This window comes from Camarhynchus parvulus, chromosome 1A (assembly GCF_901933205.1).
Source record: "Camarhynchus parvulus chromosome 1A, STF_HiC, whole genome shotgun sequence".
Classification (NCBI taxonomy): domain Eukaryota; kingdom Metazoa; phylum Chordata; class Aves; order Passeriformes; family Thraupidae; genus Camarhynchus; species Camarhynchus parvulus.
In genome coordinates this window covers 57,414,439-57,439,490 of record NC_044586.1, presented here as the reverse complement: position 1 = coordinate 57,439,490, position 25,052 = coordinate 57,414,439, and the positions used below count along the sequence as shown (strand labels likewise).

Here is a 25,052-nt window from a genome sequence, read left to right as displayed (position 1 = left end):
ATATAACATTACTTCACTTTCTCAATTGTTTCCATCTTTCTGCACAATTCATGTTCTGTAGTGCTCATCTTTGGATATAGCTGTCAGTCATCCCTATTTCTGTTATGTCTAGCTTCATATCTTGCAACAGCTGATCAAATTATTCCATTTTGCTACCTAAGTATAACTAGCAAGCATCAAAATATCTGCTACCTGTCTACTCAGCTAGTCTTCTCCCCCTGACCACAGCACCCACCTCACTACCGCTTTCCACAATATTATTTTCTTTATCTTTACTGTCCAATCATGGAATGTTTGGTCTTCTTTTTCCCTTTTCTTAAAATCAGCATGTGAAATACACATATCTGTTTATAGACGTATATAGGTATATTCTTATCAGATTTCTTATCAGAAAGCCCAGCCCTAATAAGTCAAATGGCGACAATTGCATCGTGTCTTTAATATTATCACAGGAATGCAGTATAAGATTCTCCTACTTTTTCTCCCCCTTAGCAGTTTCTATAAATATTCTTAATCCTGTGGAGAGACTCTGGCTTGTCTATATTACCAAGCAAGATGATGTGAAATAAGAGAATAAGTAGATTAAAGTAGTTACTGCTGAAGCCTCTTGCATCCTCATCACATGGGACTTTCGGGTTTTGCCTCAAATGAGAAATAGTTCTGTTTCCTGGACCCAATGCCCTTGTTATACATATTGTTTGAAGTTTTTTGAAGGAAGATTAACCCACAAACCTTTGCTCCTTCACTTTGGGGAGGAGGTTGCTGGGAGCATCACGTCAATGTCCTGCAGCAATTCCACAGGGCACCTTCCTCATCCTACATGGAAGCTCAAGTCACAGAAGTCCAGATGGGACTTTATCACTCCAGCTCTCTTAAGAACACTGCCCTTGAATCTTAAACTTCTTCACACTTTTCTCACTGACTGCCTCATACCCAGCAGCAGTCATGTGGCCAGCAGCCATCTACGAGCACCACCAGGAATTTTCAGTCTGCTTATGCACAAACTAACAGGCTGTGTCATCTCCTTGGGGATCCAGCTGGCACCTCTCTGAAGTGCCTTTTCATAGGTGGGCATTGTATGTGGCAGCCTTCAAACACAGGATCAAGAGGTCATACGTGACATTTGCCTTTTTGTATTGCACAAGGAACAGTTCCAGGTATTGTGGAAGCTCTCCATAGTTCAAGAGCTTTCTTTTAATCACAGGTTTTTGGGTGATGAAGCCCACACATTGAGCCAGAATTTTAAGGTCCCCACTCAGTGTTGAAGAACTTTTCTAAATGAACTTTTAGGCTCCTCCAGAAATACTCTGATTGCATGCAGCAGAACTATTTCTGTGGATGGCATCAATAAATGGAGAGAATCATGGTATTCACTTCAAAATTGCACATTTCTTCCAAGCTATGACATAAATATAAACACAGAGGATTATTGTCCCATTCAGAAGTGCAGTCCACATCACTTGGATCAATCTCAGTTGATGGGTGTGTAGCTTCTGTCTTCACTCAGGATTGTGTTTGACCCTGTGTCTTCACCACCTCCAGTGTGTCTTCAGCCACCTCGACTCAGCATTTCCTTTTTTCCCACTTCCCTTCTTTCCAGTCAGCATTTCCTTCTTTCCCAGCTACAAGCTCCTGAAAGACTAATCCTAATCACCAACATGGCTGGCAAAATCTCTATTCAGTGTATTGGAGATTTAAATGGGTCACTGTTTGTAAATACCATTTTGGGGGATAAAATAAGGAAACAAAAAATCACTTGCAGTTTGGAACCAGAGAGGTTTGAAGACTCTTGCATGTGAGGGCATGGAAAGAAAAGAGATGGTCAGCATAATTCCCATTCCATTTTTTTTATTCCTTTATCAGGAAACTTGCCATCCTCATACTCTACAGGCAAGCAAATTTGGTCTGTTGTCAGGAAAAGAATGAAGATGAGAGAGGAGTCCTGCCAGCGGGAATTTCTCAGCACTGGTTTCCTGCATAGCAGTCAGCTTTTTTTATAAATAGAACCTCATTTCATGCAATGATATAATATTAATCTGTCACTGTGTTTGGCACAACCATAGGATAGTGAACTACTTGTTTGCTAATTACCATTTGAGCTCATGCACAGAGCACAGTCTGTGATAATATTAGCTTGGTCAGAGTCACAAGTCTGTCAGTGCCAGCAACAATTCACTGTCTGTTTCCAATCTCTGGAAGTGTTGTATCTGCATCCTTTCATCCCACGAGGTAAAAATCCTGGCTCTCTCTCCTAGTATGAATAATTTGTCTTGTCACTCATAGCCCTAGAGGAAAATCATGTGACAGTTCCTGTTAGCTGTTCACACGAAAAAACTGTTCAAGAAGCAAAAGCAAATATATAAGGCATGTTTAATTACTTTTATTAATCACTTTTTTAAAGTTTTAAAAGCTCCACCAGACTCCAATATGTGGGAGAAAGCAACTGTTTGGGTGATGAGGAACTGGAAGAGGTTGCCCAGAGAACTTACAGATACCATCCCTAGAAATGTTTAAGGCTGGATTGGATGGGCTCTGAGCAACATGGTGGGTGAACTAAATGGTCTTTAAAGTCCCTTCCAACACAAGAGAGTCACCTTGTCATCACAGGAGAGGAAGAAATGGAGGAAACCCAGGGCCACCCTTACAAAGATAATAATCCTGCCAGGAGCTTTCTCAAGCAGTCAAAGGGAAAACCATGTGGATGTGATTCTTGTAAGTTTTACAGTTGCCCAAATGGTTCTGAATGGTGTCAGTGACACGAGTCAGTCATTTATCAGTTCCCCCCTGCTGCTTATCATGAAGGCCCTTGGTTAGAAGGGTCCTAGGCTGGGCTGTCTGTCAGGGGGCTGGTGCTGATCTGATGTCCCCAGATCACACACAGAAGGCTGCTTTCAACCAGTATAGACTTAACTTTTTCCTTACTTGAATCAGAGTCTGTAGGAACTGATGGTTTAAGGGTTTTCATTTAGTCAGTGAACTTTTCAAACCCAAACACCATTACTACTCAGGAGTAGAACAGCAGTAGCTTTTGTTACATTTCCATCTCAGTAACATTGCCATTACAGACAGTGCAAGTTAGACAAAGACATGGGAGCCATGTCAGTGTTATAAAATCGTCTCTTACCAGTTTCACTGAAATTACATAAAATTATTTCCATTTCACAAATTTGTATAAAACTGAAAGTAATGACCTTTTAGAGAAAAATCTTCTAATCCTCTGTAGCAGAATTCAAATGTAAAAGTTTCTAGCAATGCAAAGTAGATCTGTAGGTGGATTTCATATCTGTCTTTTCAATCTTGTAGCTGATAAAATAATCATTACTTGTTTATATTATTGAGCAAGTCTGTGTTCTTAAAGGCATTCAGTGCAAAATATTCCCTCAACAAAAAATGACTCAAGATTGACTAATCTTACTTGCATTACCCTCCACAGGTAAGGTATGATTCCTGCTCCTGAAGATGTTGACTAAGTAGTAATCTAATAGAAAGCGTCTTAACTGCATAGGGAAAAGACAAAATAATAATAATCCCTCCTTGATATCTGTCTTTATGCAAAGGAATCTAGTCCAGACATTATTTACCCATGTGTCTTATTACCAAGAGAAGCCCAACTACAACCAACAGAATGACTCCAGAAATTTAAGCAAGTATATCAAAGAATGCAGGAACAGAATTCAGGAAAGATGAGTTAATTGGAAATCTGAGGAACACAGCTGGGAAGCTGTACACTGAATTCTTGAGATAAGGGTTCATTTTTTTAATTACCTATGTGCAAAAGAACAAAGTTAAATTACTTTTAGGAAGCACTAAGAATGTGTCTGATGTGCTGTGTAATAAAAAATCGACAGAGATGTTGGTATTTGCTAATTATTCATGCACAATTAGCAGAAAAAATCCACATGTATTGATCATTCACTGAGCATTAAGCTTTCTCACATGTTGAGGATGATCAATAAAAGTAAACTGGCTTTGGTATTTGCTGTTATATAGTAAATGAAACTTTGTCAACAGTTAGCTGGGTAAATATGGACATTTTAATGAACACAAGAAGTTTGCAGATTTGCTGCATTGTTTGAGTGGAGTATTTTGCAAGTCTGAGGGAAACTCTTAAATGTGAGGGCAACTCCACTTTCTGGAACTGTGTGTAACCAGCTCAAGAAAATAAATTGTTGTACTGTTTGTCTCAAAGGCCTTTGAAAGATCTTATGTAATTGTGTAAATGAGTTACAGCAGACAATATGTAATTTACAATTTGTCCAACCTTCATTTTCTGAGTAGACTGGTCATTATTTAATCTCCCATATTTCTAAGCCTAACTGTCCTTGAAAGTATTATAAGCTGTTTTATTTTCACACAAATTAGCTGTTCAGGAGGAACTTGTCAAACACCTTGGGTGCATTTTCTGCAGACATGCTTTCAGGACATTGTCTACTGCAATTTTGTAGCTGTCAAAAGGAAACTACCATTCCTGAACGCTCTTACACATCCCTCTTCCAGTATTTCATCATATTGATCCAGTGTAAGTCTGTTTTTATTTTGTGGGCATTAGAGGTCTGTGAAATGATAGTGCCTGTGCTTGTCCAGGAAAGACAAGAAACCTGTCACAACGACAAGAAACCAATCCCACAGTGACAGCAGCTGTTGGTTGCACAAGCTGCTTGGTGTATAAACTGTCATTTCCCAACAGAGGTCTGGCTCAACAAAAACTTAAAAGGCTGAAACCCACACAATGCATTCTTTTCAATTAGCACTTTCACCTGCAATTTTGAGCATATTTCATCAATACAATATTAAGACTTATAAAGGTTTTATAAAAGGTTTAAGATCCATTGTATCTCATCAGCCATACTAAGATAGAAGGGCTAATGATGGAAATGTGCCTGTTTCCAAGTCACTACAGGTAATTGAAAGGTATTTCCAAGTCCCTAAAGGTAATTGATGAGGTAACTGAAAGCATATGGATTTTCTGATTCTCTTAAATGCAATAAAAACTGAAGAATGAGGCCATTCAACATAATCATTATTTTTAGAATTTTCTTATGCTACTTTTATTTTTTATATGCTTTCCTCTCCTGCTGAAGGTGACTCTACCTGGCTTCAAGACAGGCATTACCAGAAAAATTTGGTGATTTTTGGTCATAGGTCAGTTTTTACAACACCAAGCCTGCTGGCAACAAATAAGGTCCACCTGTCCCAAAGAATTTTATGTCAGGAGTTAGCAGAACTCATTGAGAGAGCCTTAAAGTGGATTTGAAAGGGAATGGGGACATAGCCAGGCTTGATAGACAGACCATAGAAACCACCCAGTAACAAAAGAAAGCTTAAGAGAGAGCATCTCAAATCACAAGCAGCCAAAGACATAACCACAGACAGGACTGTGAGGGATCCCTTTCCACCCCTGCTGGGAGACTGACATGATCACCTATTTCCATAAAATGTCTGTACACCAATGTTTGCCGTATGGAGGACGAGCAGGAGGACCTAGAGATCTGTGTGCAGTGCCAGGGCTTTGCTCTCATTGCAATGACAGATGTGGTGGGACAGTTCCCATGACTGGAATGTCATCCTGAAGGGCTCCACTGTGCTCAGGATGGATCAGGCAGGTGCTGGGGTGGAGTTTCCCTCTGTGAGGCAGCACTTGTAATGAATCAAGCTCTGTCTTTGGGTGGACAGTGAGAAAGTCCAATGTTTATGGTTAGGATAAAACAGCAGATTACCAGAAAGGATAGGTAGTTTTTTTCCTCTCTTTTAAACTGGTTGTTTGCCTGACTACTTGACAGTAAGCCAGTGTTACCTTTGAATATCCCGGTTGTTAGCCATTTTCCCTTTTGGTTTTGTGTGGTCCTTTCATATTGCATTGAAGAAATCGGTCCCACAAGGAAAATGTGATTGTACTGATGCAAAACCTGACCAGGGATCCAGGATGTAACAGCTTTTTAAGAAAGGTGTGCAATTGATGTTGCATCTTAGGTTTTTGTATTAAATGTAATTCTGTGACTTGTTTTTTTCAAGTAGCCTAGCTTTGGAGTTCAGGATGAAAAAGTCTAATGCTTTAATGATAACTTTGTAGGTTCTCAACAAAATGAAAGCTTGGTCTCATTATCCCATTGTTCTCCTTTTCTCTTTTCTCCAAGCTGCCTGTCTCGTCCTGGGTTGTATGATTTTTCCTGATGGCTGGGATTCAGATGAGGTAAAACGGATGTGTGGTGAAAAGACAGACAAGTACACGCTGGGGGCTTGTTCAGTCCGCTGGGCATATATCCTGGCAATTATTGGAATCTTGGATGCCCTGATCCTCTCATTTCTGGCATTTGTGCTTGGAAACAGACAAGACAGCTTGCTAGCAGAGGAGCTCAAGTTGGAAAACAAAGGTAGGACTGCTTTAGAAACACTATTGTTGGGTGGCCTCAAGGGCAATTGCTTAAAAACAATAATCAGTTTCAATTTCATTTTATGTTATGCTTAAAAGTTGGCATGCTGGCTTACTTCTTACTTTGCTGGGAAGGAATAAATGCAGAGGAAGGGGCAGAGGAAGTTTTGTATTTCAGCCTCCAAAATCTGAGAAAGTTCAAATTTGAAGTAATTTCTGCCCTATGCATGAATTATCCTTAGCTTTTAGAGCTGTAGATGGGATGTTATTGTGTTACTCACTTGTACAGTATTTCATTAGCATTTAATTTTCACTGTCTCCACCTTTTTCTGTACCCCATGCAAGATTTGCTCGCTTGGTTCCTTTAGGATTTTGCAATGTAATATGAATGTCAGTAATGTGGCATAGGTGTTAGCACAGTGCCCAGCAAGGGGGCAGTGCTGGGGGCTGGCAGTGACCTGGGACTGCCCATACAGCAAGGAACTGGTGGGCTGAGGATCAGAGCCTGGAATGAAGAAGAATCCTAGTTCTTGCTTGAGTGTGTTGCTCTGAGCTCATGAGTCAGCTCATGGGAATCTAGGATGCTGTAGTAACCGAATACTCATGCAATGCTTTGGGGATAAAACTCATTTCTAGATTAAGTACATTAATATGGCTTGGACCAGTAATTTATCACACATTTTCAGGAATGGAGATATTTTTAATAAGTGTGTGCAAGCCGGGCTTATTTCTGCAGCCCCTTCCCCTTGTGCTCCCCTGGCATCCCAGCTGAATATCTGATGGGATAGATACCACAGAGGGCATGTCCCTGCCTTATCTTTTTAATGGCCCTGTTGTCCCTGAATCTGTCTAATCCCTTCTAAACCTGCTGATACTGTCAGCTTCTCCAGCACTGCATGGCAGCAAGTTCCTGAAGCTCACTACTGACTGCTAAAGAAGTACTTTCTTTTATCTGTTTCAAATTGATCCCCTGCTAGTCTCACTGACTGTCCCCAAGAGCAGGATTCTGTGTTCAGCTCATCTACCACCTTTGTAATTTTGTGGGCTGCTTCTAATAATAGCAGAGGTATCAGGAGCTTTTCACCACTAGATTGCTGTTTGGCAGCCAGGGTTTTGTGAAAATAGCTGGTCTCAGTGCTGGTCCAGAAGAACCATTATCTGTACACCTGTACATGGCCCCTGCTTGCTGGATTGCAGTCAGCACACTGAGCCCAAAGATAAATGGACTTGAAGATTGAATTCCACATACAATTCCAGATCTGGATGGAGCCTACTAATGTTGTGAGTTAAGGAAAGTCTGTGTCACTTGCAATTGCACCTGTGCATCTGTCCTGCAGGTAAACTGAGGGCATCAGCTTCAAGAACTATCCCTGTGACCCTTTCCTGTAAGGATAACATTCATCTGCATTTGAAAATCAAAATCGTTGTCAGAAGGGCATTCACAGCTATGCCACAAGTGCTTTTGGCATCACCACTATGTCTGATTTGTCTATACCATATAGCTCTCATGTACCCAACACTACTTGTATCAAAGAAATGCATCTGTTTTGGCACCATGTGAGCAAAAAACAGCTTCTGGAGCCTCCTCACCTCTCACATTGCTGGCACAAACCCTTGCCAGAACATTTGGTCCTCAGCATGTCAGAAAAAATCATTCAGCAGCTCAATTTCCTTGGATTAAACACAGAAACATATCACACCATTGGCTTCAAAAGAAACCAGAACTCAACAAAAAGGGACCTAACCCCACTCTGCCCTTCACAATCAAGCCTAATGATCACCACTTTTTAAACTCTCTTTCCAATTAAGTGAAAAGGAGTCAACTTGGCCTCTAAAAAGGACACGCCTGTCACAAAAATCTTCTGCTAAGCAACAGCAGGGCAAGTCTAAATGCCCCTGAGCCCCCCAGCATTTACCCACCTGCACAGCCTCAGCCCTGAGGAGACCCAGCAGAATGCAGCAGTGGCATCAATCTGTACCCCTGTGCACTGAGCATGCTTAAGTCCTTTGACACTTACCCCATAAACCACATCCCTTTACCCCCTTTCAGATTAAGAGATAGTGGAGAACTACTCATCAGCATTAGTTCACATGCAGAGTATCCATGCATCTCTTGGAAATGGCCAGGCTGTGAAAATACTGCTCTGTGCAAATAGTGCTAGCATATCTCCCATTCAAACAAAAAGATATAGACAATTCTAACTATTGTCTATATGGATATAGACAATTCTACCCTCAGCTTTCCAAGCTGCTCCTGCAATGTGAAGTCGAAGCCCTTAAAACAAGTAACCATGAACCAGAACTTGCCAGCTGGTTGACACTTTTACACCCTCCTTACTCTCCAGGTTGTTGAAGGCTGGCTCCACACATCTGAGCTGCAGCCACTACAAAATAAACATGCTTAAAGACAGAAAGTAAGGGAATATTGTTTCTTGGTGATAAAGCAGCTTTCAGTAAAAGAAAAAAAAAAGTAGTGTTGCACAGAGATTGGCACACCTTTAGCTAGAGAATGCTCTTCTCCAAACAGGAATAGCCTGCCCATGGGATCACTGCTGTAACAGGAAACCTTCTGCAAAAGCTGTATGTGAACCTGAGTGACAGGAGCTCACCTGCCCCATGGAGGGATGACCAGACAGAATCCTCATCAGTTGTCATCCTTCAAAAGGAAAATAGCTCAGGATTCAGTGAACATGCAAACTGCTGCAAAATTGCAAAGCCCTGCTTGTCAGCATGGAGTTTCCATGGCATGCACTCACAAACATTCAGGCCAACTTGTGCAAAATTATGTCTATCAATACGAATATTGAGACCAAATTTAAGTTTTCCCAGATAGCTACAACATATAAAATAATTACCATCAGCTCTAGTAGTAATAAACAGTACAAATGCAGACAGAACACTGTATATATCCCTGTATACCCATGTTCTCTGTCCAATATAATTATATAGTCCCTTTTCTGTAAAGTTATATACCTTTAACTCCTCCTGATATATAAAAAGTCAGTGTATGCCCATTTTCATTTCAGTTAGGGTGTACATTACAATAATAAAATACTTACAAAAAAGAAAGACAAGATTTCTGTTAGTCTCCTCCCATTTTCAGACTGGTGCTTCTCTTCATGGTGCTCATCCCCTCCCTTCCTTCTTTTCTAGAGAGTCCAAGAGTCACCCACTTCAGACTCCTGCTGCTTTGGTTTGTGGCTTTTTGGTCAAAGCACTTAAGGTGATTATGAACTCAGAGCAAATTCAACCACTTGAATTCCCATTTGGGAAGGGAAATATCTGAGAAACTCACTGGGGAGGGATATGCGATAGAGTGCTATAGACCGAGGAACCTGGGACTGTGTTAAAGGGTTTATCATCTTGCCTCAAAATAAGAAGTATTAAGGTTCCCCCTTTCCAAAGGCAAAACCAGACTCTTTATTGAAGCCTACAATCATAGGTTCCAGGCTGGAAACTCCTGGCCCTCATTTCCAGCTTCAAAACATGATTCCCTGCCATGCCAGCCAAGAACGAAGTTTTGCCACAGCTGTGAAGAGCTCACATGCTCTCTTTGAGCTTCAACTGTAAGTGGCTCATCTAGCATAGCACCACTGCAATTAGATCCACTTGTTAATTTCCTTGTTCAATTACAACCTATTTTCCTCCAGTTATCACCTCCACACTGAGCTCCAAGTAGTTCTGAGTAAAAGAACAGCAGACAAGTAGCACCAGACATATTTCATCTAAAAACCAGCAACTAGAAGCCACACTAACAGGTTTTTTTATATTTTCCCCAAAAATTTTCTTCTTTTGATAATAGCAACCATTTTCCTGTGATTTCTACTATATAAATAATATTGTAAAAGAGAAACTATAAAGATAAACATGGAGATTTTATTGTGTTTGGCATCAAACAGAATAAAATCTCTCCAGAAGGAAGGTATTCATAGCACTGCTGTAGGATCTGTGCTCAGATTGTGAAGTTTCATCCAAGGAGTATTTGAGCAGTCATTGGACCACATCCAGAACTTTCCTGAGCAGTGTCTCAGTGTCATGCACTCTATTGCCCAGTGTGCATGGAATTCTGTCACACAAAGCAGAACAGCATCAGCCAGGGGATTTTTGGCTCCCCCCCTCCACATCATCCTACAGATTGTTGTGTGGGACACTGATCTCCTGTTCCCCTTGGTTTGAGGGTGTTCACTCCTTAGGTAAAAGGTTTTCAGATTCCAGCCCTGGTCTCTAATGACAAAGTATTTTGGAGGTTTTAATAGAAACTGAGAGGAAGAAATGGGAGAGTGAGATCAGGAGTCAAGGGGTTTTGACACAAACTTAGAAGACACATTAAGGTTCTCCTTTTGAAAATGTCTATTTTTGGTTTTATGAGCTTGTGGGAAGCACATGCATATGTATGCAATAAACCACTTAGATTTTTCTCCTGGTATTGAATGGAACTAAGATAAAAGTTTTGGAGTGGTATTCAGATAGCAGAGTTTGATTCCTGTTTCTCATACTGGATCTGTCATCTGCCAAAAGTCAGATGACATTTCTCTGTCTTTTAAATGGGAAGAAATGAGGCTGACTTTGTTGATATGTTGTTTGTGGTTTGTGGTTCAGCAATGAAAGATGAATTAGAAAAAGTAAATTATGGTGAAATTATTATTAAAATATGTATTCCAAGGTTAAGGTCTGATAAAAGTATTTTGTCAAGGAACTACTTTGCCAATATGCTAAATGATGATACTCTTAAGGGGAGGCAAATGAGACATCAAGACTAAAAGGCAGAAGCTGATTAAAATATCTTATTAAATAAAGGTCAATCTTGCAATAGTGCTGATTGATACATCAGCTGATCCAAGAGTTCTTTTCCAGCTCCACTTTCTATAATGAGAAAATAAAATTAGTCCTAAACACATGCATTAATTATTTAACTACAGAAGTTGGAGACCATGAATAAAGAGTCCTAGTTCCCCACTGATTAATGAAGAAAGAACATAGTGAACTGTTTTGTCTCACAGGAAGATGTATCCCACTTGCTGTAACCCTCTGTAAGGACTCTCATACAACAGCCCAGTTAAAGAAATTCTCATTCCATGGGATGAGCTCATAATATGATGGACTTAAAGGATGGGGTCTTACAGGAAAGCTTGCACCAAAAAGACTTAGGCAGCCTCAAAAATGCTTCTTAAATGGTGTAGGTAACTTAATGCATTGAACAGGCTCTGTGCTTAGCTGAACAATTCTGTACTGCAGCACAAGGGCAGGGTGCCTGGGAATGGGGGATAAAGACCTTAGACAGTGCTACTACAAGCTACAAACAAATCTCCAGCCTGGTCAAGACAAGCCCATAGTGAGCCTGGACAGAGCTGTGTTTTTAACTTAAAAGGCAGCCTATGCCCTGTTGCAAGCATGACCATGTTTACTGAGCTAGAAGGAAACAAGTCTGACTGTGCCATCACTAGCAGCTGCATTAGAAATGGTGTTTTGAAGCCTGGAAAAAAATCAGAGATATTTCACAATATAGAAATATAAAAGGGAAGTAGCTGACATGTATTTCATTCTAGGTAGGATTAGTGACACACAAAAGTTATGGTACTCCACCATCCCTCTTCCTTACTGACAGGAGCCATATTTGTAGGAGGAGCATCAGAGAATGCTCATGACTCAGCTGCCCTTGCACGAATGTTTTTCATGCAGTGTTCATGCAGAACAGTAATGTTCAGAAAGTGTTCATGCAGACAAAGTAATGAAGGTTTGTGCCAAGAATCTGGCCTATGGCTGGGAACAGCTATTGAGAGGACATGTCTGCTGTCCAGTCCAGCCTGCCACTTCCAAGAGCTGTCTGGGCTGTCCTTGTGTTTCTACCAGCCCTGATGTCTTGTCATCATGCACAGAGGAAGCCTGTAGCACTGAGTTATAATTGTTCCTCCTTGCAGCAAGTTCCAGTGATTTTCTAGGAAATCTTTATCATGATTTAAAAAGTCATTAGTTTCAATATCTCATTCCACTGTGGATTTGTTGTGATCCTTCTCCAGCAGTTTCCTAATGCCAGAATTATTTTCTATCTGCAAGCAAAACACCTGAAAATAATTGAAGGTAACCTCCTTCTTTCTGGGTATAGCATCAACAGAAATAAAGGCTGTTGTCAGTAGTTTTAGAATACAGGAGCTATCAAAAAAAATCCAAATAAAAAGAAAGCAAACAGCCCTGTTTCCTAAAATTATATTCAAGGAGACATTCAAGTCTAATGAGATATTTGAGATATCTGGCTCTTCCTGCTTTCTGTTACAGGTACAACTTACTACAGTATAAAATAAAAGTTGACCTGTTTGGTGCTAACAGCATAGATCTTTTCAGCCAGTCATTGGCTTTAGTCTGGAACATTTAAAATGTTCATGTTGTTTCTGGACCACTTACAGAGTTGATCTGGACTTTCTGTTGAGTCCCTCATCTTCTCCTGAATGACAAGCTTGGTGAGCTCCAGTTTGTTGTTCCCACTGACCCCTCCCTGGATGCCTCCCTGGCCCTGGGACAGGCCCACACTAGGGCATACACAGATTTTAGTTCCTTGGCTCCAGCATGACTCTGCTTAGCCCGAGTTTGCTGCAACTGAAAATTAGAGCTGTGCTCTTGACTTCTGAGGTCTCTGTCTGTTGGCTTTGATAGGTCTGTACAGTTTTGCTTGATAGAATACCAGAAAACAGCAGTGGAAGAGGAAACAGAGATGGGATATTAATGAGAAATATTGCACTAGGATTGCTGTAGGTATGCCCTGGCTTCATTTGCTAGAAAGATACACAATTTTAAACAGGTGAAATTATTACAAAGATATTTTAACAAAGTTTTTTTCCTATCTCTTATATCTGGAGGTTATTTTTTTCTAATATATGTTTTTAAAATAAATTCATTGTTTTGTTCATATCCCATGGTCCATGTTATTATGTTTAATCTTTCAGACATTTGGCATGCAAGCACTCCAATTGTCAGAAATATTTCTGTGTACCTATTTCAAGAGCATTTCCTATGAAATACACTCAACAGACATGGTAAAACTGAAAAGAGATGTTTAGATGCAATGCTGCTTGATTAATGTATTTACACCACCACAGTAGATTTGATTTTACAAACCACTTTCACCCTAGTTTTGTAAATCCAAAAATTTTCAGGATGATAATGAGCTGGCATGAGGACATCATTGCACACAGCTATTCATCTTAAAATGTTCTTTCATCTCCAAGCACTTGCACCCTTCCAGGTGACTGCATTTGACACAAAACAGACCATTACTCTGGTTCCTATATGCTATTTTCCTCAGTTCCTGCCTTCTGATGTTACCAACTGATTCTCTCCTAGTCACTGCATGTATTGCTACTCTCTACTTTGTGCACACTGAAAACAAACCTCACTCACTGCTCCTCGTATGACTTTCTGTCTGATAGAGGCTGAAAGGATCAGCATGGATATTTCAACCACCTCTAGTATGACACAGGCTGTAGGATGTCCTGGTTCCCTCCAGTTTATCAGCACTGTGTAAAATGTGGAATCAGAGCTGGACGCTGTTCCAGGAGTGGTTCTGACTCTGCTGTGCCCAGAGGAGTTCCAGCCCCTCTGCTCCTGCTCAGCCTTTCCTCTGGTGCAGCCCTTCTGGCTGCAGCACAGCTCTGACCCATGCTCAGCTGGCTCTCTGTCTGTGTGGGGCTGGTTTCTTACTCCTTGATGTGTTTTTGTGCCAGATCATGTTTAAAAATGAGCCATTTGCCAACACATATGAAGAGTTCCTTGGGCCTCTTCACTGCAGCAGCTGAGAGAGAAAATGGACACTGCCACTGGCACCAGCAATCTGGAGAAAATCTGGAGCTTGTAGATCTATCTCTTCCTCACTAGGAGATGCAAAGATGCACAGGAGAACAGCAGCCACCTTTTCTTTTTTCTGCATCTGTGCTGAATTCAGACACAAAACCCAGTTCTCAGAACAGGGTCAGGACACTTTGTGCCTCCTATAATTTTGCTTTGGTCTCCTACTCTTCCAAGGGTTTTGTAACTTCTGGCTGCCTTTGCAGAGTTCAATCAATAAAGGTGTGGATGCTTCCTTCTGTCTGGTACAGCTGGAGACCCTGAGTGCCCACTGTAGGGTATAACAGGTGGACAACCAACTTAAAATACTGAGGAAATCCACCAGCATTGCTAATGACACACAAAGGGAGAAATATTCTTGCTTCCCGAGCAGAGAGGCAATAGCTCAGTAGTGCTTTTACATTTCTACCATAACAATATACGTGAAAGATGAGAGCACACCAGATAAGAGTTGAGAAAAATAGCAGTATTATGTAAATGCCTGCTAAAATTGATGCATCTGGAATCTCTGCAGAGTACAGAAATTCTGTTATTTAGTGATTACTTCAGAAAGAGCACATTCTGAAACCAAATTCAACTGGCATAACTAAAATGGACTCATTTTATGGAAAATGCTTACTACTACTTTTTTTATTCCTAAGTAGATTATTGAACCAAAATCCTCAATTTTTTTCCACTGGGCATTTTGACCCTGATTTTGCAGAGGAGAGGGGCAGGCTTCATCCTGTGAAACCAGTAAAAATTATAGAGGGTGAGAGTAAATTTGAGCCATTAGAGTAATTCATACAATTTTTAAATGGTCATGAATCTTACTTGTACTAATCCTTGACCACAGAAATTCAAAACAACGTTTTTCAGGTGTTTTATTGTTTGATGCGTATCAAATACATCCATATTTCCTTTCAAGAACTATCATAGCTGACAATAACATCTGGCTGACCCCTTGCAAGTAAAACTGATAAAGCAATAAAGATCAGACATCATATATCCTGCAGAGACAAATATTGGTCTACTAGAGAAAGTGGAAGTGTGCTAGAAATCATTCAACGTGTTTCAAATGTTAAGGAGAAGAAAAAATTGTCAAAGAGTTGATTGGAAATTCAGTACAGAAGCCATGCTGGCAAAGTAAAAAGTGCTGTACTTATAGGAACAGCCACAAAAACAGTGTTTGCATCCTTAATAGAAATTCTGGATTTAGCAACATGGAAAGAAGTAATTCCAAATGGTTAAGGGGCAGTTTGCTTGGGAGAATAAAAATTTATATCAGTGTTAAGGGAGTATTTCTAAGTCCTTTCAGAACTAGCCTGCAGAATCCTATTGTTGAATTTAAAAAGATGGTTGAAAATCTCTGATTATTCAGTGCTGTGTAGCCTCAGCACTTCCAAGCAGAGGCAGTAGCTGTCTGAAGAGCAAGACTGCCCTGCTTTGTGTGCCTCAGTTTTGTATGGATGCTCCCTGCTGCTCTGTTGATGTTAATCTTTAGCCCACATGGACAAAGATGACATGTTATTAAGTAAAATAAATATTCCCCTTTAACCATCAGCCCTACTTTTTTCCTGAAGAGGACTGACAAGTTTACCTTAAATAAATCCCTAAAAAGGCTCTGTGAAATGATTAGAATTTGTGTGTTTACAATGATGCCAGAAGATGAGCAGGTTTATGCACTGATCAATCATTTAGACACTAGTGAGCAGCTGACATTCAAGCCTGTGTCTGCTCATCTATCAAGCAGTTCTCACAAAGGTTAGAGGCACTACAGTTGTACTCAGACACAAATACAGGTATAAAAATGTTATAAAAATGCTAAGTATGGAGGATTACAGCATGAACTGATAGGATTTCATTCTTCTGAGTAATTCCTATATAAGATCCCTGTCTCAGACAATTTGCCAAGGTGTCACCTTCTTCCCTGAGTCCAACTGGAGCTCATCCATTGCCTTTCTTTTAGTGCAGTTAATGTGCTTGCAGATATATACAGAGTATGTGCTCACCCAACAGAGTCTCCAGAACCTCTGTAGGCAGGCTAACACTGACCTCTGCTCTCTGTGCTATGGAAGCTGTTTTTGAAAGAACAGCCTGGGAACCTCTCGGGGAGTGGAGCTGCACACAAAGAGGAAGTGCAAAGGCCGCTCCTTGGTTCTCTGGCTCTCACAGGATGTCTGCTTTGGAAGGGAGCCCATTTTTAGGCAAAGACCTAAAAATTAGACCTGACTTAATGAAGAAATATGAAGGGAAGTTTAGGAAAGGAAGTTCATGGTGCTGTGAAGTCCAGCAGGAAAACCAGCAGTCTGAGTCTGGGTCCAGCTGGTTTGCCTGAAAGGATTAGCAGCATCTTCATATTATTTCCATTTCTACCCAAATCCTTACTTTGTGCCTATGGCTGTGAGCACACATGGTCTGAGTTGCATCATCTTCTCACTTCTGTGCTTATCACTTTCCAGAGGTCCCTCTGTGGAATGCTCCCACCAGCCCTGAACACAGGGGCTCAAGGGGCCTGGAATGGGCAGCACAGGCACAGCTCCCTCAGCAGGGAAATGGGTGAGCACCAGGTGGCAGGGGACATCAGTCCCACCATGGCACACTGTGGGCTATTTAGATTATTTTTTAATATTCTGGAGCTACTCCTAATACCCATCAGGTTAGTTCAGCACCATCTATCCCAGCTACAGCTGCATTGCATTCTGTCCCATTATTCTTCAGAATGTTCTCAAAAGCTCTGCATAGCATTGAAATCACAGTTAGCAGCCTTTGTTTGTCTAGACCTATAGTTAGGTTGCCTTCTGATGTAAATTAAGGACTCCGTCAAAAAAGTTGGAGAGAGAAAGTAAATTTCTTTCAAACGAGACTTTTAAAAAATAATACTAAACATGAATTTTTCTTCTCCTGTCAGATTTCCTGGGCTGTGCCTCAGTTCCATCTTGGTTCTCCTTTATTCTTGTTTTTCACTGTCTTTCTCACCCCTCTTTTCATAGAGCATGCCTTTATACACCATTTGTTTAGCAAATATGTTCATTTCCATTTTTTTAGGATCTTCAAGTTTCATAATCACAAGGCCAGGAGTTTTCTCAATTTATGCTTTCATAATTAAAGGGGAGAAAAAAAGAGATTGTATCATCATTTAAGCAGATGAAAACCAGAAGTTAAAGGGATTTTTAATGTATATCTAATATTACTTTCTAAGCATTACCAGTAGAAGTGTTTAAAATTATATTATTTTTCTTAGCCTGCTTTAGGAGGTGAATGATACCCCATAAAAAGTGTATGTGGGCTGTTTTAGCTATTGCCCACTGCATTGACTAATTCCATTTTTTTAACAGGAAGAGAATGCAGCAATTCATCACTTGTCCAGTCCACTTAACATTTTGTGCCTTTTTATAAGAGTGGAATTTGTGAACTGGATAGCTTTGACAGTTTGAGGTAGTTGGTACTTTTCATTTCTGGATCATTGACTCAAGCACAGCAGATATTTGACAAAAATTGACTGCAAACTGAATCTGGAGAACGACTGATTGCTGAAATATGTAAGGAAAGTTTTTTTCTCTGCAGCTCAGAGTAGACTAAAAATGCAATTAAAAAATACATGTATCTTAACCCTGTGCTAGCAAACATTCCAGCTGGGGAGACTGAGATATGCAGAACATGTGTAGCTTTGGATGCCTTCATCCTTGTTCTGCTACCTTTAGCTACTACCTACTGCCAGAAAGGGAATTTACCTGGACATCCTCCCAAGTCTCTGAGCACCAGGTTGTCAGTAGTGGATATGATACACTCCAAAAGTGAGGTCTCTTCTGAACAATTTTCGTGGTGTACTCCTGACAGAGCTGTCCTTGAAAACTGGGCAAGTGATGGACACGGGTGCCATGTAAATATGTCAGGAGAGAGCTGCTGCATTTTGGGCAGGGCTTTGTGGGAGAGCCAAAGGTCAGCTTTCCTGGGCATGTGCCTGCCTTGAAGAGTGCAGCAGTGTCTTGGCATTCCCACTCCACCTGGAATTCTATTGAATTAGTCAAGTGAATTGACCTAGCACATGACATTTCTTTCTCCAAGTTTCCAAGAAATTTAGTCTCCAGTGGTTATGATTTTCCTTTGTCTGCCATTTTCCAGTGACAGAAGGACTATTGCAACAGCAATCAATACATTCAGAATCTGACTTTAGTTTCAGCAATTTCACTGTGATGCTTTTCAGCATGATATGCACCAGCTAGATCTTAAACCAACAGAAACCCTAGAATGGACCCTTTTTTAACAAACTGCAATTTCAATGAGCAGTAGTATTTCAGGAACCAAAGCCTTTCAATGGATGGCTCTTGAATTTAAGCTTTGCTTTAGTTGGATTTTTTTTTATGCTAGTACATTTCATTTTGATATCTGAAAGCAAAAATTCTAATTTCCCCATCAGAATAATTTCCTTATGCAATTACATTGCTTATCTGCCCACTTGTTTATCAGTCCCCTTCTCTAATAGCCTTTAAACCCATTGTCCAATTTCAGGTAATTTAACAAACTCTAACATCATAAGAATTTAAAACTCCCAGAAGTGTTTTGAAGATTAATGTACAAATTTAAGAAATTAGCATGTGATTCCACTAAGGGAAAGCCAGGAAAGAGATTCAGCCCTTAATAGCACTTGGTTAACCAAGTCAGCATAAATCTCAAGTCAGATATGCCACCCTCCCTGCTTTTTCTGGATCATCTGCCATCTAAATAAAGTAGGTAGGGTACATGGAACACATTGCACATGTGTGTGTGTGTGCGTGTCTGTATATGAATATACATTTACACATACTTAAAAGTGTAAGAAAGCGAAGACAAGTCCTGTAGCAAAAAGGCTCTAAGAGACATTTGGGGCATGTGGGAAGCATGAGAGTTTGGAAATGTCTGGGGCAGGAAGGGAGTCAGAAGTACTAGTGAGGGATCTGAAGACATGAGAAAGACAAGAATCACAGGTAGAAGGTGCAGGAGTCTAAAAGGAAACAGGGTATTGCTGTGGAAGTGTCATGGGGCTGTGACAAAGGAGCTGGCTCATTATATTCTGGCCGTGGGGGAGAGGGAGCACACATGCTGCTCATTGGAAGCCAGGCACAGATTTCTTGTACCACTCATGCAACATTAGGCTGTTTAAAGCTGACCAATAAAAAGGTTATTCTAGTATCTGAGTAACACAAAAAGTATTTAGTGAAAAAATTCAGTTTAACTTTAAAGAAAGCAGTACAATGCGAAGTCATGGGAACTCCATTTTTCAATAGAAGCTGTCAAAAGTCTGTTTCACTTCATCCCCAAACTATTTTTTCCACTGCTTGCTTCAGCCATTGAACTGAAAAATTGGCTATTTACCTAACAGTTATGCTTTAAAATATTTGCAACACAGGCACGGCCAGTACCTTTCACTCAGAGCTTTGGTGTGGGGGCAGCTCAAAAAACATGCCAGGGAACTGGCACTTCCTTTTGCATTCTGGCTGGTAAGATCTCAGCCTGTGCTTTGGAGAATTTGTTCCCTTGTTCACACAAAGATAAACAAAACAGAACCAGCAAACCTGCCTCTGCCAATGATAATCTTCTAGGAGATACTATCTTTTCAGCAGCTGCTGTAAGAAACTTTCCTGAAGGCTGGTGCATACAAAATAATCAGTTCTCATCTGCAGATTATGGTTCAAATCTGCCAAGTGCTACCAGGGCTTATGCTACCAGGTTCATGAGATGCATTCTACAATACTGATTAAAGATGGGATGTTTGCTGCACCTGACAAACTGAATGGACCATGGGTCATGTCTGGGGAGCCTCTAGCTTCCAGAAAATAGGTATTATCTGCTTCTAATGAGCAATAGGCAAGCAGTGCCCACCGTATTAGTGGTTTGTAGATAAGCAAAAAGCTATATTCACAAATCCTGTCAATCAATCCTTTGCAGCAATTTCTTTTAGAGAGTAAAAGATAAAGAAGAGCTGGTCTAGGAAATGCAGCATTTTGAAGAAGCAGCATTTCAGTAGTTGTGGTTAAGGAAAATGTGGGATAAAAGTATGTTCTGTTGCTGTGCTGCCTTGTCAGCACTGCTCTGGAGTCTGCTGCCTCTGGTCCAGGCCTCAGTTACCTTTTAGTCTGAACCCAGACCCAGCTGAGTGAGCATCCAGGAATAACCAACATCACCTGATTCCTGCTGCAGCTGCAACAACCTTCAGCCTTCACAGAGGTGCGAGCAAGATTTGAACCAAGTCTGTAATCTTTGTCACAACAAAATTATTAAGCCAGTTTTTTTCTCCTGAAACAAAAATTTCACTGTGCTCTGTCCAGCTGAGTAAACCTAGAGATCAGCCTGGAGTCAGGTTATAACTCCTGGTTCAAAGCATCTGAAAAAAAAAAAAATGGGCAGAACGCAAAGTTATTGGTACCCAAGGGAAAAGTCATCTTAATTCAAATGCTATACATACTGAGACAGCTTTAGAAGAGCATTGGTACATCTAAACTTGGCCTGCAGCAGCAAATTCTTCCAGCCACATGACTCCCTGGGCTTGGGAAGGAAGGAGGAGCAGCGCTGTGGCACCATGGTGGGTTTGGAGCTGCTGGCCTGAGGAGCATGGTCTGTGTCAGGCCTGGGAGCAGCTGCAGCAGCGTGGCTCCCAACCAGCCCCAGCTCCAGCTGCCCTGTGTGTCAGCACAGCCTGGAGCTGACACAGCCATCCTGGGCTAGGACTCAGCTGTATCTGCACAGCACCTTGTGCCAAGAGAAAGTGCTGTGAGCTGCTGCTTTGGTCTCTGCATTCCAATTCCTGTGTGTTGTTTCCTCCAGATATTGCTGAAATGCTGTTACATAGAGCACAGAACAGCAGAATTCTTTAGGTTGGAAGAGGTCTCTAGAACCAAGTCCAACCATTGAGCCAGCACTGCCAAATCCACCACTAAACCGTGTTTCCAAGTGCCACATCTACACATTTTTTAAATACCTTTAGGAATGGTGATTCAACCACCTCCCTTAGCAGACTGTTCCAGCGCTTGACAACCTTTTCCATGAAGAAATACTTCCTAATATCCAATCCAAACCTGTCCCAGGGCAACTTAATGGACAACAGGGCAAGCAATGGGCCAAACTCACAGGAGAAGCTGGTTCAGAATGCATCTTCCATTGAACATCCATCCTTTCCCATACAGTCTCTCACCTGCATAGACATTTCCTTTATTCTTTTACTAACTCCCTATTTCCATGTGGAAAGGAACATTTTGAATATTTTTATCTTTGGCCATGTATATATCACTTAGTGTAGCACAGTGCACAGATCCCAGAGCTCGCAGTAGCCCACGCAGGGTAGAGCCTGGCTCAGATCTTCACAGTCTCATGGCTGCATTATTGCAGTACTGGTTGAGCTAAGAAACCTGTTGACATGCATGATTTATGGGCTTCAGTGGAGAATTAACCCCCTGTCATAGCTGCATCCCCCCTTTCAGACACAGGCAGCTGCACAGGGACCTCAGAGTTGTGTTACTTTGTGATGAACAAACACCAAGTGTCCCCCAGCATCACTGCCCAGTCTGCCTTGTGGAGAGCTTGTCTAGCTCTTTGCAATCAAAAGAAATGCAGTTAGGGACAGGAAAGGAAAAGTAATTCACTGCTGAAATAACTACACTTGGCTGGATTCAAAATGAACACTGTATTTGCTCAAAAGCACCCAAAAAGCAGAACAAGAGAAGGCTGGAGCCAGTCCTCACCTTGAGGCTAGAGGAGAGGAGTGGGCAGTCAAAAAGCTATTTCCAGTTCTGTGTGACTTACAAAGCACCTCACTGCTCCATGCCTCAGTTTCCTGCCTGCTCTGCAGAGGCACCAGCACTATTTATTTGCCTCCAGCATCTTCTCTAAGGATTTCTCAGCTAACATTTCAGAAATAGTTGGAGCTGCTCTTGAAGTAGGTACAGTAGAAGTGTATATTACTGTAAATAAACAATTTGTTAAAAATAACTCTGATCAAACTGAGGAAGTTGAAAGGAAGTGCTGTTTTGTTCAAACAACCTAAGAGAGAGCCAAAGAGGGAGCAGCACAAATCTTGTCCTGCTTGGAAGGACAAGGCCAAGAACTGTAGCTGCCATGTCTGCACAGCATGGCTGTAAATCCCAAATTGCCCGGTGTGCCTCTGGCAAACACAGGGGTGAGGTGTGTGTGTGTACAGCAGCAGGTCAGGGTGTGGTGGGAGGATGGTGGTGCTGATGGGAATGAGGTGGCAGCTGTCCCTCGTGGTGCTGAGTGGCTCAGCTGGAGGCTGCCAGGCAGGATCCAGGCAGGGCTGATGGCTGCAGCTCATTACTGCCCTGTTCTCATTAATGTCATGCCAGGCTCCTCTGCACCCTGCTCAGCTCAGGGAAATGTGTCCCATCAATCAGCAGGTTGAGCAGGACTGTGCATGTTGAGTGATTGCCATGAGAAACTTTAGCTGCTGCAGCAACAGTGATGCTGAGCTGCTGCAGATCAGCAGTAGAAAGCATTCACCAAGGTACACATAAATAAAACTCATGCCACTGCTTTGATATCTCAGTCTGTGTTTGCTGCAAGCATTCATAGCTGTGATCATTTAACTCACAGCAAATTCCAAGAAAGAGAAAGACCAACCAAAATAGATGCCCATAATGCAATTATGATGCAGAGGTTTTCTGTTCATCATGTCAGTAAAAAATGTTTAATTTTTCTTTTTCTCTTTTGCCAGAAGTTTCAGATATTTGATAAGGAAGAAGAAAGACACACCAGATGAAATTACAAAAAAAAAAATTACATTCTTAGAAACTGATTATTTTTGATACATTCCAGCATGGCTTTTGGTCTGAACCACTATTATCTACACTTTGAGGAGAGGGGAAGCAGCTTTTTCTTAACAGGAGAGAGACTAAATTAGATTTTCATTCTAGTAACTGAACTAGAATAAGGATTTATTGTAAATCTATTTATCCTTTATATACACTTTTAGTCTCAATTAGAATATATAGTCTGCATTAGCAATTACTGTGTTCTGGCACAATAGGGTGCTTTGGGTACTCTGCTAATGATATGTGTTGTATAGCAGCTGATCCAAAAGCTCATCACCACTGAATGAAGGAGTTCCAGATGCCTTCCTCTCCTCCAGCCTCTGCCTCTGGCTGCAGGCTCCATCCTCCTCCTCATGATGCTGAGCTGCATGCCACAGCTCATAGAGAAAAAAAAAAAAAGTGAATATATTCATGTAGTGATTAGTCATCAGATCACAGAAGTGTCCTGCAGCTCCAGGGACACCCAGGCTGTTACTGCACATGGCATGTTTGGGAGGGAGTGGGAGCAGGGAGAGTCACACAACCATCTTGGTGGTGGCAACAAGGTTGGCATGGCTACTTGCTGATCTGAAAAGTTTCTCAGACCATTTGGAAAGACTGGTGCATCCTGAAGTGATCAGTACATATTGTAAAGCAAGTATTAGTCAGTTGTGCTGTTTCATCTGACATTAGAAGGGGCTTTCCATTCAGGTAAGTGCACAGAAACCTTCCAGCATTGGCTCCTGTTTGCATTAAATGCTGCATTATCTGTAGTTAACTGTGATGCCAATGTGTGAATGAAACTGGGTCATGCTTCTGCAAAAACGAAATAAGACATTATTAACATGTCCATCAACTCCTGAGGATGTGATATGTTTTTCAAACTGTTCATTAATTCTGTACAAAAGCAGTGACAGGTACAGCATTGTTTTCACAGCTGGGGGTGAAGGATGTCATGCACAGAAACCTGCAGCATCTGCCTCGTTTGGGAATTTACCATCCTTTTCTTAAAATGAGCAAAATGTAGATGAGCACCGGAGACATTCACCTCAACTCCTCAAAGCCAGTCAGTAATTACTAACAATTAATCCCATTGTACTTTAATTCTGTGAATTGTAAAACACTTCCCAGCATGATGGAACAGATTGTCAGGTCCACCTGGGAGCTGATGAAACTTAACACCAACAAATTCTTTCTTTTTGAGACACATTGCTCTGTCTTAGAAAATTGCTTGAATCCAAGGGCATTACAAAGGCTGATTTTGCCAGAGCAGGGGCAGGGGGAACAGAATAAGGCACCAATTTTCCATGGCTACATGAATCCCTAGAGCTTTTCACATCATGGGGTGAGTCAACTGTGCCAAAGCCACTGGGAGCTTTTTCACTGGCCTGAAGGGAGAGCTGGATCAGTCCTGCATGAAGTTCCACCATGAGAAAAGGAGACTCAGGCTACATGATGAAAGCACCATTATTCTTTGCAATAAGGGCATCCGTGAAGGAATTAAGTGTGCTTTATAACCACATTTTCAGCTAAATTCCCTTGTCTTTCCTTAACACCTGCCTTTAGACATGCCCATTTGTGCACAACCATTTCATGTTGACACCACAAAATTTAATGGAGTTGATTGCCAAAAATAATTGGTGTCTCCATGGCAGTCTTATAACAGTATATATCCCTGTATTTAAACTTCAGTGATTACACAAGAATATATGTAAGGAAATATTTACAGACACTCTGAGACTCACAGTTATGATTTTGGAGTTATATGTATGTTGGGTTTTCTTCCCCTGTGTTTAAAAAAGGTGCATAACTGCACTACAATATTATTACATGTTGTAATTACACAGCCTAATTACATGATTATATGTCTTTACACTAATTACACAATTAAAAACCATTACTGAAATGTTGTGAATGGATTTGGATAAATTAAATTATTTTTAGATCCACTGAGACTAACAAAAAAACCATCAAGGGGTAGCAAGCAAAGCCAAGTACATGGGAGAAACACCTTGGTGCTCTTTCACTCTCAGATGAATGCGAATGTGGAACATCACAGGTAAATGTTAAAAATAACCATTTTGTGC

At 41.1% G+C, this 25,052-nt stretch overlaps 1 protein-coding gene across 1 annotated transcript in view; it reads left to right on the top strand.

Moving 5' to 3' along the window:
• LHFPL3 (LHFPL tetraspan subfamily member 3) overlaps nt 1–25,052 on the top strand; it is a 235,119-nt gene that overhangs the window by 152,750 nt on the left and 57,317 nt on the right. Inside the window, exon 2 of the mRNA XM_030961020.1 lies at nt 6,135–6,371. Within this exon, the coding sequence (XP_030816880.1) occupies nt 6,135–6,371 (237 nt within the window). The remainder of the gene's footprint in view (nt 1–6,134; nt 6,372–25,052) is intronic.